The sequence below is a fragment of the Chrysemys picta genome, chromosome 7 (assembly GCF_011386835.1).
Source record: "Chrysemys picta bellii isolate R12L10 chromosome 7, ASM1138683v2, whole genome shotgun sequence".
Classification (NCBI taxonomy): Eukaryota; Metazoa; Chordata; order Testudines; family Emydidae; genus Chrysemys; species Chrysemys picta.
This window is the reverse complement of record NC_088797.1, coordinates 93,364,795-93,379,035: the sequence shown is the minus strand read 5'-3', so window position 1 is coordinate 93,379,035 and position 14,241 is coordinate 93,364,795. Positions and strand designations below refer to the sequence as shown.

General features: G+C 39.3%; 1 protein-coding gene across 3 annotated transcripts in view; it reads right to left on the bottom strand.

Moving 5' to 3' along the window:
* Positions 1-14,241, bottom strand: part of A1CF (APOBEC1 complementation factor) — a 47,637-nt gene that overhangs the window by 19,214 nt on the left and 14,182 nt on the right. For all 3 annotated transcript variants that reach the window (XM_005292483.4, XM_005292484.4, XM_024107257.3), the window contains 4 exons: positions 11,637-11,771; positions 9,879-10,009; positions 8,006-8,244; positions 3,935-4,099 (listed from right to left, as the gene is read on the bottom strand). In XM_005292483.4, the coding sequence (XP_005292540.1) occupies positions 3,935-4,099; positions 8,006-8,244; positions 9,879-10,009; positions 11,637-11,771 (670 nt within the window). The remainder of the gene's footprint in view (positions 1-3,934; positions 4,100-8,005; positions 8,245-9,878; positions 10,010-11,636; positions 11,772-14,241) is intronic.

The following is a 14,241-nucleotide window of genomic DNA, read 5'->3' as shown; positions in this document are numbered from 1 at the left end:
AACAGGTCTTACTGGGTCTGTTGTAAGGTACATTTATGCAAACAAGTGCAATTTGGACTGCCTCTGAGGAAAACTTTAATGAGAGTTAGAACTTCCATGAGAGAACCTGCACTGTGATTCTGACCCAGCATGAAGAGCAGAGCTGGCAGTAAACATGCACAATAAGCACCTGCTGGCATGGAAACAAAAAATGGGTATGCCAAAGGAAAGATGGTCATGGGACAGACCTGGACTATAAGCCAATTTCCTCATACTCTTTGAAAGCTTTGCATCCAAAATATCTAACTCAAGCTGCCCAAGTCTCTCTAAAATAAACTTTTCTTTTTCTGTCTGATATGGTCAGGCAGATAAAGAATGGACTGCATTGTGCTGTAGTCAAAATTGGGCCAAATTCTCAACTGTTGTAAATTCATAGATTCCATGACCATAGAACTTCCTCATAATAATTCCTACAGCAAAATATAGAGGTAAAATAATCTCTGCTTCTATTCAATATTCCTGTGTTTATGCATCCCAGGATCACATTAGCTCTTTTGGCTACAGCATCATATTGGGAGCTCACATTCAGCTGATGTTGCCCATGACCCCCAAATCTTTTTCAGTCACTGCTTCCCAGGATAGAATCCTGCACTGGATAAGTGTGGCCTAAATTCTTTGTTCCTAGATGTATAAATTTACAATTAGATGTATCAAAACACATATTGTTTGTGCCCAGTTTACCAACCGATTCAGGTCACTCTGAATCAGTGACCAGTCCTCTTCATTATTTACCACTCCCACATTTTTTATGTCATCTGCAAACTTTATCAGTGATGGTTTTATGTTTTCTTTCAGGTCATTGGTAAAACAGTGTAGGGCCAAGAACTGATCCCTGTGGGACTCCACTGGAATCACACCCGCTCAGAAATGATTCCCCATTTACAATTACATTTTGAGAGATATCATTTAGCCAGCTTTTAATTCACTTAATGTGTGCCATGTTAATTTTATATTGTTCTAATTTCAGCATTCTTTGTTTAGTTTGTTCGTACAGAGACCCAGGTGATCACTGGTTTAGTGGTTAATTGAATTCCACAATTATTACAATGGAGAAGACTCTATGACAGAAGGGTGTGAGGCAATCTGAGAAAACAAAAGGGCCATTCTTTGCAGCATTGCTCATCTAGAATCCAATTCAAAGTTTTCTGTACTTTTTTGAATCTACTTCTGCTGTAGTTTTTCACCTTTATTTACTGTGCTGCCAGTACCAATTTTTTTGGAACTGTGACATTCAGCACCAACCTGAGTAATTGATTTTCATACCAGAAATAGATGCATCTGTTTCTGTTTCCTGCAATCAAAGCTTTAAGAATTTATCTTCCTTCTTTTTTTTTAATGACTCTGTCTTCTCCATTCCCACTTGCTGGAAGTGCATTTCTATCCTCTACTGCTACTATCATAGATACAGATCCTGGAAAAAAAGGTGGCACGTGAATGCTAAGTTAGGGCTTGTCTACACTTGAAATGCTACAGTAGCACAGCTGCACCACTGCACTGTACTGCTGCACCACTTCAGTGTAGACACTACCTATGCTGATGGGAAGGATTCTTCTGGCAGCCTCGTAGTGTCCACACAGTGATTTAGCTCGGCTTAGCTATATGGCTCAGAGGTGTGGACTTTTTAAACCCGGCCCGATGCAGTTAAGCCGACCTAATTTCCTAGAGTAGACCAGATCTTAATCTTATGGTTTTTCCTGCTTCGAATGCTGAATTGGAACACAGGGAATTGTGTTACTGCAGTAAGTAGTACTTACTGAAACAGTTGCAGCAACATTTTTTGGGGTGGGGTGGGCATTAAAAGTAAGGTATTATTGTCTGTGAAACAAGAAGGTATCATAGCTAGTACTGGAAGCTGGGTGCACTACTTCAAAATGACACTCAGGTTGACTTTTCTAAAATGATACCAGCATGGGGAGTAAGGGTTAGGGAGGCAGAGTGGCTTGCTTTTGGGTATGTAGCTGGAGCTTTTCTAACATCACTTGAAACTTGATGGGATCTGCAAGGTGATGTACAGCTTTCGAATGAAAGGGGAAATATATCCAAGCACTTTGCTGCCCATTGGCCAGCCAGCCAGAAATGGGAGCCAATTGACTTCTTGCTCCCCATAATCATAAATTTAACCCCTTGCCTGGGATTTCTTGAGCAGAATTTTGGTTTATTACCATTAATTCCTTCACGAGAATGGAGCAGACAGGCAGAAGAGACTACATCATAATATGTATTCCTGTCTCTCGTGCCCACATTTACAGAGAAACTGTTCTTTGGCTTCCATGTCAGATATTCGTGCACTCTGGGAAACAAAAATCTTTTATCCAGGCTTAGGTCTGTGTGCACAAATTTGAAAAGTTAAATTCAGTAATGGGCCTCTCATTCTAGGTGCTGTTGCCCTAATTGTCCAGAGTGCTCTAGACTCTTCGTGCCATTCGAATGGCACAAAACAACCCAAAAGCAAGCATTGAATTTGGCACTGCAGCTTTATAAAATATAATAGTCTTCATGCTTTATTTTGCCCTTGGAGCATTCACAACATTACCACCAAAGTTAATGGGAAATGTGGGTTTAAGAAACTCTTTGGAATCTGATCCATAGTGGCAGCTCTAGATTTTAACTCCTCTAAACTGAACGATTTGTTACGGGATGTTGTATTACTGTCAAAATGCTTTCCAGGTACAGGCTGACTGGGTCAAATGTACATTTCAGTAACGAGGTGTTGCAATACAGCATTATGTCCAGTGCAAGAGGCTCAGGGGAAGGGAAAAATAATTTCAGACTGTTCCTGACATTTCTGATTATAATTTCATTATAACCCCAGAGCTGTGCTTATTTCCCCAAAGGTCATATTTAGTTACTATAGACGCAGTTTTTTAAAACATGCAACATCCTCAAAAATGAGTTGTCCCAGATTTTTAATCTGTCTAAAATAATAAAAATAAATATTAGTAATAAAAAAGAGGGCGAGACAGAGAAATTGCCAGTTTTCATCCCTGCACGGGATCAAAATCTGTGGAGAGGAAAATGATAAAACTGTAGAAATATATCATTAAAGCAAATGCAATTTAAAAGCTGCCATAAACTGTTTTGGAATCCATTTCCTTTGAGCAAATTTGGTTTAAGTGAAAAATGATGTTTTATAGATACTTTAGGTGACTATAAACATGTTTTTTAGGGAGTGCTAATAGGTTAAATGTTCTGGAGCAAATTGGGATTAATAATGGGGGAAGAAGCTGAAAGTAAAATGATTTATCTAACAACTTCATGTTTGCTAAAAGTATTATACTGAGGGATTAAAAAGACAGGAATGACTCATATAGGAATTTCTAATAGATCTTTCAGCTGCAGCCTAATGTGAAAAAGAGAAATTTATGGAGCCAGAGACAAAGCAGAAGAGTTAAGATGCTCTGCAATACATCTTTCAACTTTGAGGAGAAAGTTAATAGAAGTGAGTTAAATCATGAATGATTTCCTGATGCTGAGCACAAGAAAGTAGTGCAGAGATTATTGTATTTCTTGGAGTGCCAAAATGCACTTTGTTATATAGAGTAGAATCCTTAGGACTTTTCATACACCATTTTGGACTGCCGCAGAGCTATTTGACTTGCCAAACCGCCCTGAAAATGTCAGTTGTGCTGTCAATTAGAAAACAAGCAGCTTACTGTATGACCTAATGCCAGCAGTGGCTGTTTTAGGAACTTAAACTGGGTGAAAATTGTTTCAGCACTTGAATGTTTTACAGGGGAAAGAACAGCTATGTTATCCTTTACGTTGGTGTTCCATCAATTTAATATTTCAGAGAAACAGACCAACTACTGTTAGTTTACTATAACTGAACAATATCTACCAATTTAATGGACTTAAACCCTCAATAGCTAAAAACCTACTTTATGTCATTTCCTACCTGGTTTAATATTGTTGAATTCTTTTTCAATCGTCTCTTCAGTGGTTGATAGCATAAGGTTTCGCACATAGAGGATTTTAACTGATGACATTGTATCTTCATCAACTTCAACTTCTGGTTCTGCCCAGTCTACAGCAATAGGATGTCCCCATAATTGTATTCTTCCTGCAAAAAATAATAAATAATTGAAAGTACCATTGTTCAGTTGGTTTCTAGGCACATTGATCTTTTGTATAAAATTATGCTGTGGTAGTAGAATGGACTGATTATACAGAAGGTCTAAAATTTAATGCTCAAACAGTGGCACATATACCATGTGTATCCAGAAACAGATAGTCAGATGTCCAGATTTTATTCTTCTAACACTGCAGATATGCAGCATCCAACAAGGATGGAGAGAAAATATGGTACAGTCCTCAAATATTTTCATTCTATGAACCACTCAGAGAGATCTCTTAATGAACCCGCTTCTCTTCCAAAAATCCCTTCCCTCCACTGTTTGGTTTCAAAAATGTTTCTTTCTGCAGCTGATTGAAAGGGACTCCACAGACTACAGTATGACAAAAACTGTGATTCTAATAAGTTTAAGTAAGACTTATGTTCTCAGAAATTTGATTTGTGTGCAGTAGTTTGGTCCCTATAGAATAGTGCTTCAATGGAAATAGCGAAGATAGGGGAATGAAAGGTAATAAATGATTACAAGAAGGGCCTTATGTGGGGGGAAAGAAATCTCACTGACTTAGTGTGTATTGGATGAGTCCCTCAAAGAGAAATTGTAACTGATTTGGGGAGCTCTAAAGGGAAAAAATTAGATGGCTAAAAATCAGTGCTATGACAGCATCATGAATCTCATGTCCATAGTAATAATTTACATTTGGTTAATTAATCCACTGCTTTAAATTCATCAAGAGTGTTGGCATAGCTTTGCATATAGCCACAGAGCTGGTCTTGAGGTCATGCAAATCATGCTAATGAGCACTGGCAAACAGCCTCTTGCAGAGGCACCTCTTGTCTCCTACAGATGGCAACAGTAACTGCTTCGACCAGCTTTCCTTCCATTCCTGCACATCTTGTAGGGAATTACTCCTCTTCCAACAGTAATTGAAGCTTAGCTCAGCCACAAAAATCTCAGGACCTTATTTCCTGCCCAGTCTTGTCCTGGATTCACCCAATAATATCATAGATGTTGTGATAGACTCAGTGCTTTTTCATTGGCAATTTTAATGAGTTCAGCAAACTGGTAATGACTAAAAGTAGTCATTTGATAAGCTATTAATTAGCTATGTAATATGTGTGGCTTTGGTCCAGTTCTCAGTGATCATATTCAAATCATCAGTAGAAATAACAGGCTAGTTTTGCTAGTAGTCTCTTCAAGGCATAAATAAGCTTGGACACCGAACTTCCCTCATACTAGAACTTGATAAACTCCCTGAGTTCTGTATATCCACAGAACAGTGGAAGCTTTACTTTTTAATGAGACCTTAAATATACCTTAAAGCAAAACATATCTTAAGACTTTGCCCACTGCATCATGTGGTGATGTCACAGTATAATTTATTTAAAAAGCAATGGGTGATATTAATTTGGCCAGCTGCATATGATCTTAAATTATGCTCACATGCAAAGGTGAATATAGAATAAACAACAATGGCTATCTAGCACCATACTTTGGAGGAAGATCCGAGAGCATTTTACAATTATTTGAGTCTCACAGAACCTCTGTGAAGTATTATTTTTATCTGGCAAATGAGAAAACTGAAGGAGTAGGATTTGGCCAAAGTCGCACAGTGAGAGTCAGAGCTGCTTAGAGAATCTTGAACTCTTAACCCCATCTCCATGCTTTTGTCACTATTCCACACTTCTGCCCATATGTAAAGTTCAATATAAACATGGAACTTTTGTAACACTAGATGTGTTGTAAGAGTGATGGTACCAAGATCTAGTTATCTTTTCTGACTTTCATTGCACACAATTTGAAGATCTAATATTGATTTTAATAATGCATGGTAACTTTCACATGATATGGAAGCTGTTCTCCTAAAGGCCAGTTCTGTAAACTTATCTTGGGGACAGACAGTCAAGTTGGTTTCTTTTCACCTTGATCATTATCACAAGTACTAAAGGTTCTGTAGGCCAATTATAAACCACCTATGTAACTCTATTGTATTCAGATTACCCTCTTAGTAAAACCTGTACACGCCTACTTAAAAATTAATCATATCTCATGGCTAAATACTAGTAAATTTTGCTCATGTCTTCAAATGTAGCAGCTAGTACATACTTATTCAAAGATATTCCTTGTGTAATATAAGTCTAGGCATAAATGCAATTCCTCATTAGAGATTTCTTCGTTAGGCTCCAGTTAGGAAAGCATCCCTGTTCAGGAAAATGCTTAAGCACATTTCTAAAGCTGATTATGTTCATAACTACTTTCCTGAATAAGGGCCTCAGATTGTATTCTCCAAATCCTGCAAGGTTCTGAGTACCATTGAGTCCAACTGTAGTTAATGGGAGTCCCCATCCTCCCTGATTAGGGCCCATAAATATTCCTACATTCAGCAATCTTGCCATCTCCCCCACCATCTTGGGAAGAAAATATTTTTCTTCTTTAATGCAACTTTAAATCCTTGCAAAATCTGTAGCAGCTATACTATTTCAAATATATTAGATTGCACCAGTACAAATAATGATAAATGGATTTATCAGAGATTTATTTCTAATTTCAGCAGAGATTGAGCAATGTTTTTTCCTGAAAGGAGCCTAGAAAATCTCTTTGAACCAAGAAAATGGCCTACCAGGGCCAATTCCACTGAATTCCACTAAACAATCTGCTGTATAATGGAGGTTAATTTGGCCTGTATTAACTGCAAAAGCATTGTCTTTTGCAGCGGATTTTGATGTATATAATAAAGTACATGCATGTGTATGTGTTGGGTGTCTTTGTATTATATAAAGGTAATTTCATAAAATTGATGCATCTGAAATTAGACGGGAATTAAGACAGGAATAGAGAGTTAAATTCCTGGCTCAGTAAATAACTTATCTGGTCTTGGGCAAGTCACTTAATGCACAAATAAAAGGGACTATAATGGTGCAAAGTAGTAGTACTCAGGTGTAATAATAATTTACCGGGACAAATTCAGTCCAGGAAACTCTGCAAATGGAAGATGGCGTAGACCCTGAGTTGGGGCCTTGGCAGTTGTAAGTCCAGCAGACACACCTTCTCCTCTTTCAGGAGGCCTGTAAGCTGCCAGCGCTGCCCCCAAAGAGGGTGGCAGTGGCTGGGGAAAGGTCAGTCCCAATCAGTGGAACTCCTGAAGCGATAACAGCTGCATAAGTGCTTGCTGTAATGATGATTGTTTATTATGGTAGTGCCTAGGGATCATCCAAGAATGTGGTCCCCTTGTGCTAGGCAATGTACAAAACACAGAGTAGTAGACAGCCCCTGCCGCTAAGAGCTTTCAATATAATAGATAGGATACACGTAGGAAGGGGAAAAGGGTGTAAAACACAAGCAGTGTTAACAATGTGATGGTGGCAAAGATCACATTATGCTTTCCATTACAGTAGAACTGGCTGGGAAATTTTTGTTGGAATGATTTTTTTGATTGAAAATGCCCTTCTCTCAAAATCAAAACTTTCCATGGGAAAATTTAAATTTTGCCCCAAAATCTCATGATCAAAATGATGGCTCCCCAGCCGCCCCCTTAGAAGGCTCTTTCCAATTGACAGAGCTTTCTGGGGGGCTACCAAGACTGAGCTCCCTGACTCTGCCTCCCAGTGTTCCCCCAAGTTCCGGGACTGGACAATCAGCTGGCGGGGAGACTCAGCCCCTCCCTGCCACTCCAGGGCTGTAGAGGCTAAGTATTCTGTCTCTCTGCCGGGCTGGCCCTGGAGCTGGGGAGAAGTGAAGAAGCTCAGTGGCTAGGCTTTATGCCTCTCCAGCAGCTGGGCAGGCAGGCAATAGGAAAGCTGAAAAATGTCAGTATTTGCTGTTGGTTTCTTTAATACTAAATGACCTCCTGAAGCGCCACGGTGAAGGAAGCTGCATGACCAACACTGCAAACAAACCTGGTAGCAGTTTTCTTCTTGCCATTGCTGCTGCTCGATGACTTTCGTATTCCACAAAAGCAAAGCCACGGTTTTTTGTTTTGTCTGCTGCACTGGGATACACAATGACATCAATGACCCCGTCTGTGACTTTCCTCATCTCTGCTAAAATTTCTTCTCTCTTCTTGTTTTTTGGGATTCCTCCTACAAACAAACGGCAGTTGTCTACACTGGCACAAACCCCTAGGAGTCGTCCATTCCTGCATACAAACAACAGTTCCAGTTTGTAATGAAATAGGCTCAGTTCTTTGAGAAATCACAAGCCTCATCTTCCCAAAAAACACAGTTTAAAACATATCAGACCAATCCATTTGAGCAGTGTACTCCATCCAACACTCAGTCAGCAATTTTGCCAGACAGAAAGGAATATATTCAGAATTGATTTTGAATGTTCACACACCACAAATTTGAAGGTGAAATTGGAGCTGCAGGCAGGTATCAGTGTTTTGAGAATATATTGCTTGGAAATAATTTGAGACTTTGGGAGAAATAAATTTTAATCTTTAACTTCCTAGGTGTTTATTTCCACAGCCAGCCATTGAGGGTTGTTTTTACCCCAGAACTGTACCACTGATGAGCACAACAGTGAAGAATTGTGTTTAGCTAATATGATGCTGACTGTGATTTACAGTCACTGTAGACCAGGACAAATCATGTTCACCAATGTGTCAGCTAACTGGGAAATCATAGTCAGCCTGTGGGTCAGCACAACTGGGGGCCTGAGGAAACACCTCTCTCTACCTCTCATTGTTCTCCAGCCTGCATGATTCAGGCCATAGGGAGTGCTAATCCCTGTTCTCTCTGGGTGCTTCCTGCTTCTCTCTGTGCTCCATGCAGTGCCCCAGGGAATGAAGACTCCTTCATAAATTCCCATTTTACCTCCTCTTGTCCCCAGCCCTTCTGGAGCGCTTTTGGAGAGTTACAGCTTCCTTCCCCATAAGCCTTAAAAAGCTCTTCTTTTCCTAGACAGCCTCCAAATTCCATCCCCAGCCAGCCTTAAATAATACATCAGAAAGTCCAATCCCTCATGGGCATTAGCATGATGCCCACTCATACTTTGTGAATTTAAGAAGGCTCCCTGCCCAGTCCACAACTCCCCACAAAGCTCAGGATGGGCTAGTCAGCAGCTCCTCCTGCCTCCCCATGAGCCAAAAGAGGGTTGTCAGTAAAGCTGGTCCAGAATTTTTTGACAAAACACATTTTTGTTAGAAAATGCAGATTTATCAAAATGGAAACTTTGCAGGAGAGGGTTGGTTTGGCCAGATTGTTTCAACTAAAAATGTTGAAAAAAGTTTTGAAATTCTTAAAACATTTCATTTTCACACTTTATCAATGAAAAGTTTGATTTTTTTAGTTTGAAATGGCAGTTTTAAAATTTAAGCTACTTAGGGATAGCTCAGTGGTTTGAGTATTGACCCGCTGAACCCAAGGTTGTGAGTTCAATTCTTGACGGGGCTATTTAGGGATCTGTGGCTTGGTCCTGCTTTGAGCAGAGGGTTGGACTAGATGACCTCCCGAGGTTCCTTCTGACTATGATATCTATAATTTTTAAAAACAAAATAAAAAATGTTTTGAAATGATCTAAAGACATTTCTATAGATCTGAACCATTTTTAAACACTTCAGCAGGAAATTTCCAATTAACTAATTATAAGTGTATTTTCATCAATGGGAAACTGACTGATTGTACAAGGGAACAATGGATGGTGTGATTTTAAAGTTTAGATAACTACATAATCCTTTTGCAAGTCTCAGGAAAAATACACAGTGTATAATAAAACAGAGTAATGCATCATTTGATTTCAACTTTATATGAATATACCATTCATGCTTACCTAATTTCATAGTTATTAAGTTGCTTGATTGCATTCTTAGCCTCCTGTTTATTAGAGAATGTTACAAAGGCATATCCCCTATTGTTTCCATTGAAGTCCATCATCATTCTCATTTCATAGATTTTACCAATCTGTAAATGAAAAGAAAAATCAATAACCCATTCTGAAAGGAAACTTTCACCAACAGCACAGAAGCTATTTACACAAAGCTGGTTATTTTCCTGACTGTGTCTTGTGTGCATATCACCTCAGAGTTGTTTGAACATCTCCATCAATGTGACCATCAGCCAGAACCTATTTTACTTGAGAACTGTTTTCTGACCCATGAATGAAGTCAGAATAAATAAAGGCAACATATGTTTAAGTGACAGTTAGGGCTGAGTTAGCACTTCAGCTCTCTTTAGCAAGGTAAATGACCTCCATTCACACCATCTGATAACACAGTACCAGAGTTCCAATGTGTGCCTCAGGAACCTTACTGTGCAGTTGTCACTGTAATGATTTCTTGCAGTGATTTGTTCTTTGTTTTTAAATATTTAATTTCAGTCTGTGCTATGAAAGAAAAGGACTGGAGGCTCCAAAGTCACACAGCATCAGCCTGTTCTCAAAATCAATATGTGCACCTCACTTGACCAAACTTTCTTCTGTGCCACCGTTGGTGGGATTTTTCTCTTTCCAGTGAAGACAGCAGTGTTGCAGGAGAATGAGGGCAAACTTTTGGGAGCTTCCATATTTGGGAATGTGATTACCATTAGTGATAGGGAGGGCACGGTATGTGCATGCCCCGATATAACAATTACTATCAAGTACCTAAGGTGTGTTAAGCACTTTACAAAAAATAAAACATGGAGTGAAATCCTGACCCCACTGAAGTCAATGCAAATTTTACCACTGACTTCACTGGAGCCAGGATTTCACCGATGTTGTCCCTGCTTCAGGGAGTATACAATCTAATTTTGGAACTCATGCAACAAAGAGTAGAGATAAAAAAAATGGCGGGGGGGAGCAGAAGTGTTACAATAATGTAATTATGTGGTGACTTCGGTTAATCAAATGATTGTGTGGCTGGTACTACTTTCATGCTTTTAAACTGCTCCCTTCTTGTGCATGAAAAAATTTGTGAGTGACTATCACACATACAATTACAGTGGCTGCATGTAGATATCAGTGAAGGCTGGGTATAACCTGTAGTGTTTCATGGTCCAGTTGGGGTCGTTAGACAGGATGGGGCACATTAAGGGCCCTACACACCTGCTAGGATCTGGAAGGAGTCATTGAAGGAGCATGCTGCTCCTCCCAAAATCAGGTGGAAGGAATGCTATAGCACGCTTTCTCTGCCCAGTGCTCCCGGAGGCATTCTGCTTGTATCAGCCCTGTGCAGATAGCATGCGTCAGAGCACCTCTGCTCAGCGCTTCTGCTCTATACCCCCACATTTCCGTAGCTCCAGACAAGTATAAGCATACAGCTTAGCCCTGTAATAGAAAGTGAGACTCAGAACAGATTTAGGTAACAGGAGCAAACTATACAAGTAGCCTCACCAAACACAGAAGTACGATGGGTTATACACCTAGCAATGTATACACACACACAATAATAGTTGCTAATGTTTGTGTATTAGAATTATATGCATTTCAATTTTCCATTTGTTATTTCATGTTCCAGGCCTTTGAAAATGCAGCCTTCTTTCTGAACACAGTTTTATCAGGAACATGTGTATGGTACAAGAGGAGGAAATTCTCTTCAATGTAAAACATTACTTTTTCACATAATGGGATAAGTTCATCTTCAAAAAGGTCTCGGGGTAATTTCCCAATGAAAATCTCACAGCCCCTCTCTGGTGGCGGGGCATCCCAGCCAGGCGGTGGACCTCCGTACTTTCTTTGTCCATTTTCCTACATCAAAGAAAGGAAATGTATTTTAAAATATATGGAATCAACAGAAATCTCTCAAAATTGCCTTATTTGTTTCTATAACTCTCCATGGACTTATCTGCATAACAGTGCCTTTCTTTCTATTTCCCTCCCTCCCCCCCGCCACTTGGCCTCTCTGCTCATCTAACACTGGCATCCTCCCTGTCCCTTCATAAAATCCTGATTCAGTAACATCCTTCTTTTCAGCTCTTGCCATCTGAAACAATGTCTTTGTGCAACTCTCCCTCATTAAGACGTGATCCAATGCCCAATGAAGTCACTCAATATTTGCCATAATGTTACCTATCTTTGTTTACTTAAAGTTGAACTATGTGGATAGACCCTAGTCAAATACTACCTTTCTGATGCTATAGTGTTTAATATAACATGATGTTTTGTACAAGGATGCCAGACTACCATAGGCTAAAACATTGCCTGCCTAGCATCAATCTCCCTTTACAGAGTCAAAGTTTATAATTTACTAGTGTTTTATGAGCTTCAGAAAGCAACCAGGTGTCATAATCCAGCTCTAGTGAAGTTAATAAAAAAAATCTCCCATCAACTTCAATAAGAACAAGATTTGCTCCCATGTGCCTTCTACAGTGGCTAATGGCAGTTTCCTGATGTATTTGAGAGATGACCAGTTTGTAGAGAGTTTCTCTGAGGGTCACAAACAACATACGTTAGAGTACCGGAGAGATGAGTGTTTTGACTTCAGTAATTTGGGGCAACATTTTTTCAAATGTTTGAGTTGGCTTAAAAAGTCAATGTCCAACAGCTTTTCTAAATCTGATATGACAGGTGCACCCAGCAGAACATATGTTAGTTTTGGTTCTAACCTAGTAACACATTCAACAAAAGTACATGTTTTCAACAATCTGCCTCCTGCTCAGAAACATTTATTAATTATTACATTTATACTGGATTTTGGTAGTTGGTGAGCTTCCTACTGTACAGAACAAAGAAGCAAGCTTACATATCTGCTCTTGGAAGAATTATGTTTCTAGGAGGTATTTGGAAGAGGAGAGGGTGGGACTTATACTAAGCTACAGCAGTGTCCACACAATGAGTTACTGCATGACAAGCTGGTGCACAGTAGATTCACACCCTGGCTTGCTGTGTAGACAGCCCTAATTCTCTAGTCATTTGCCCTCTGAAGTCATTCTAACCCTAAACTATTTAATAAAGACAGAAACTGTTTCAAGCTCCTTACATAGTGAGAGAGCACAGCATAGTGAAACTGATTAGGATCCTGAAGGAAAACTAATTAGGAATATAAGTGACAAGGGACCAAGAAGTCTCTTCCAGCCTATTGTCTATGGATTATCACTTGGACAGATGTAGTAGTAAATTATCCATTATCAGTCTTACTGTAAACATTTTCAGCATAATGGGAAAGTCATAACAGTACTTTCATTCAGGAGTGAATTCCTGCACTATCAAAGTTTAAAACATTGAAGCTGGCAATGTTAAACACCATTTCTGTCCCTGAAGATGTAATTCTGCTGAGTGATGTATGAACTTCTATTGATTCATTTTGTATAGCCAAGGTGTGATAAATCTGTTCAGTTTTGTCACATTCTTAATTGTGATTATTATGTAGTGCATGCCTATGGATCCTGCAGGATCTATTCAAGAGAGGCTAAGTAAAAGGAATTTGAAAAAAACCCTGACCCCAAAGTAGATTCAGATGAGAAAGGCTTGAGAAGATTTACCATGCCACTGCAAAACAAAGTACTGGAAAAACAAAGCCTTTTCTTTTAATTAGGTCATTGTGTTAATGTATTTGTAAGTCAATGGGATGACTCAGCAGAGGGGAAAAAACCTATTTCAGTCAGCAAGGTCTTCATCTCATGGGTTGAAAGAAGGAAAAAGTACTCCAACCCAATTCTCAGCTCTCCACAGAGTAGGTGGAAGGAGGAAGAACTGTTTTCCTAAGTCCCCTTCCCTTTTTGCAGTTGAGTGAGTGAGCAGTGGGGAGAGTGAGGGTGGGATAAGAGGCAAGCTAAGAGAGCAGCTACGTGGATACTGTGGTGATGAGTTTGAAATAAAACCCCAGAGAATGTGAGGAAAGGAACAGGTGAAAGGAGAAATAGGATAAACTCTGAAAATGGCAGGATGGGACAAAGGGACAAAGAACCTGGGAAGCAAAGAGAAAAGTGTCAGAAGAAGAAGAGATGAAGTAACTGAAAATGGAGGTAAATCAAATATTGAAAAATACAGATGAAGGTAAGAAAGAGAAAAGAAGACTGGGATAAAAAATCTAATGCAGAATATAAATACAGCAGATGTATGTTATTTTTATCTCACTCTGTGTAAAGTATAGTAGATAACAATGTTAAAATGCAGCAAACCCAAATGCTTATCTATAGTGTGTGAACACAGCTTTATATGCTACATAAACACACTGTTCTTTTGTTATTTTAATTGTCTGCCCTGTAGTTTTGGTAGC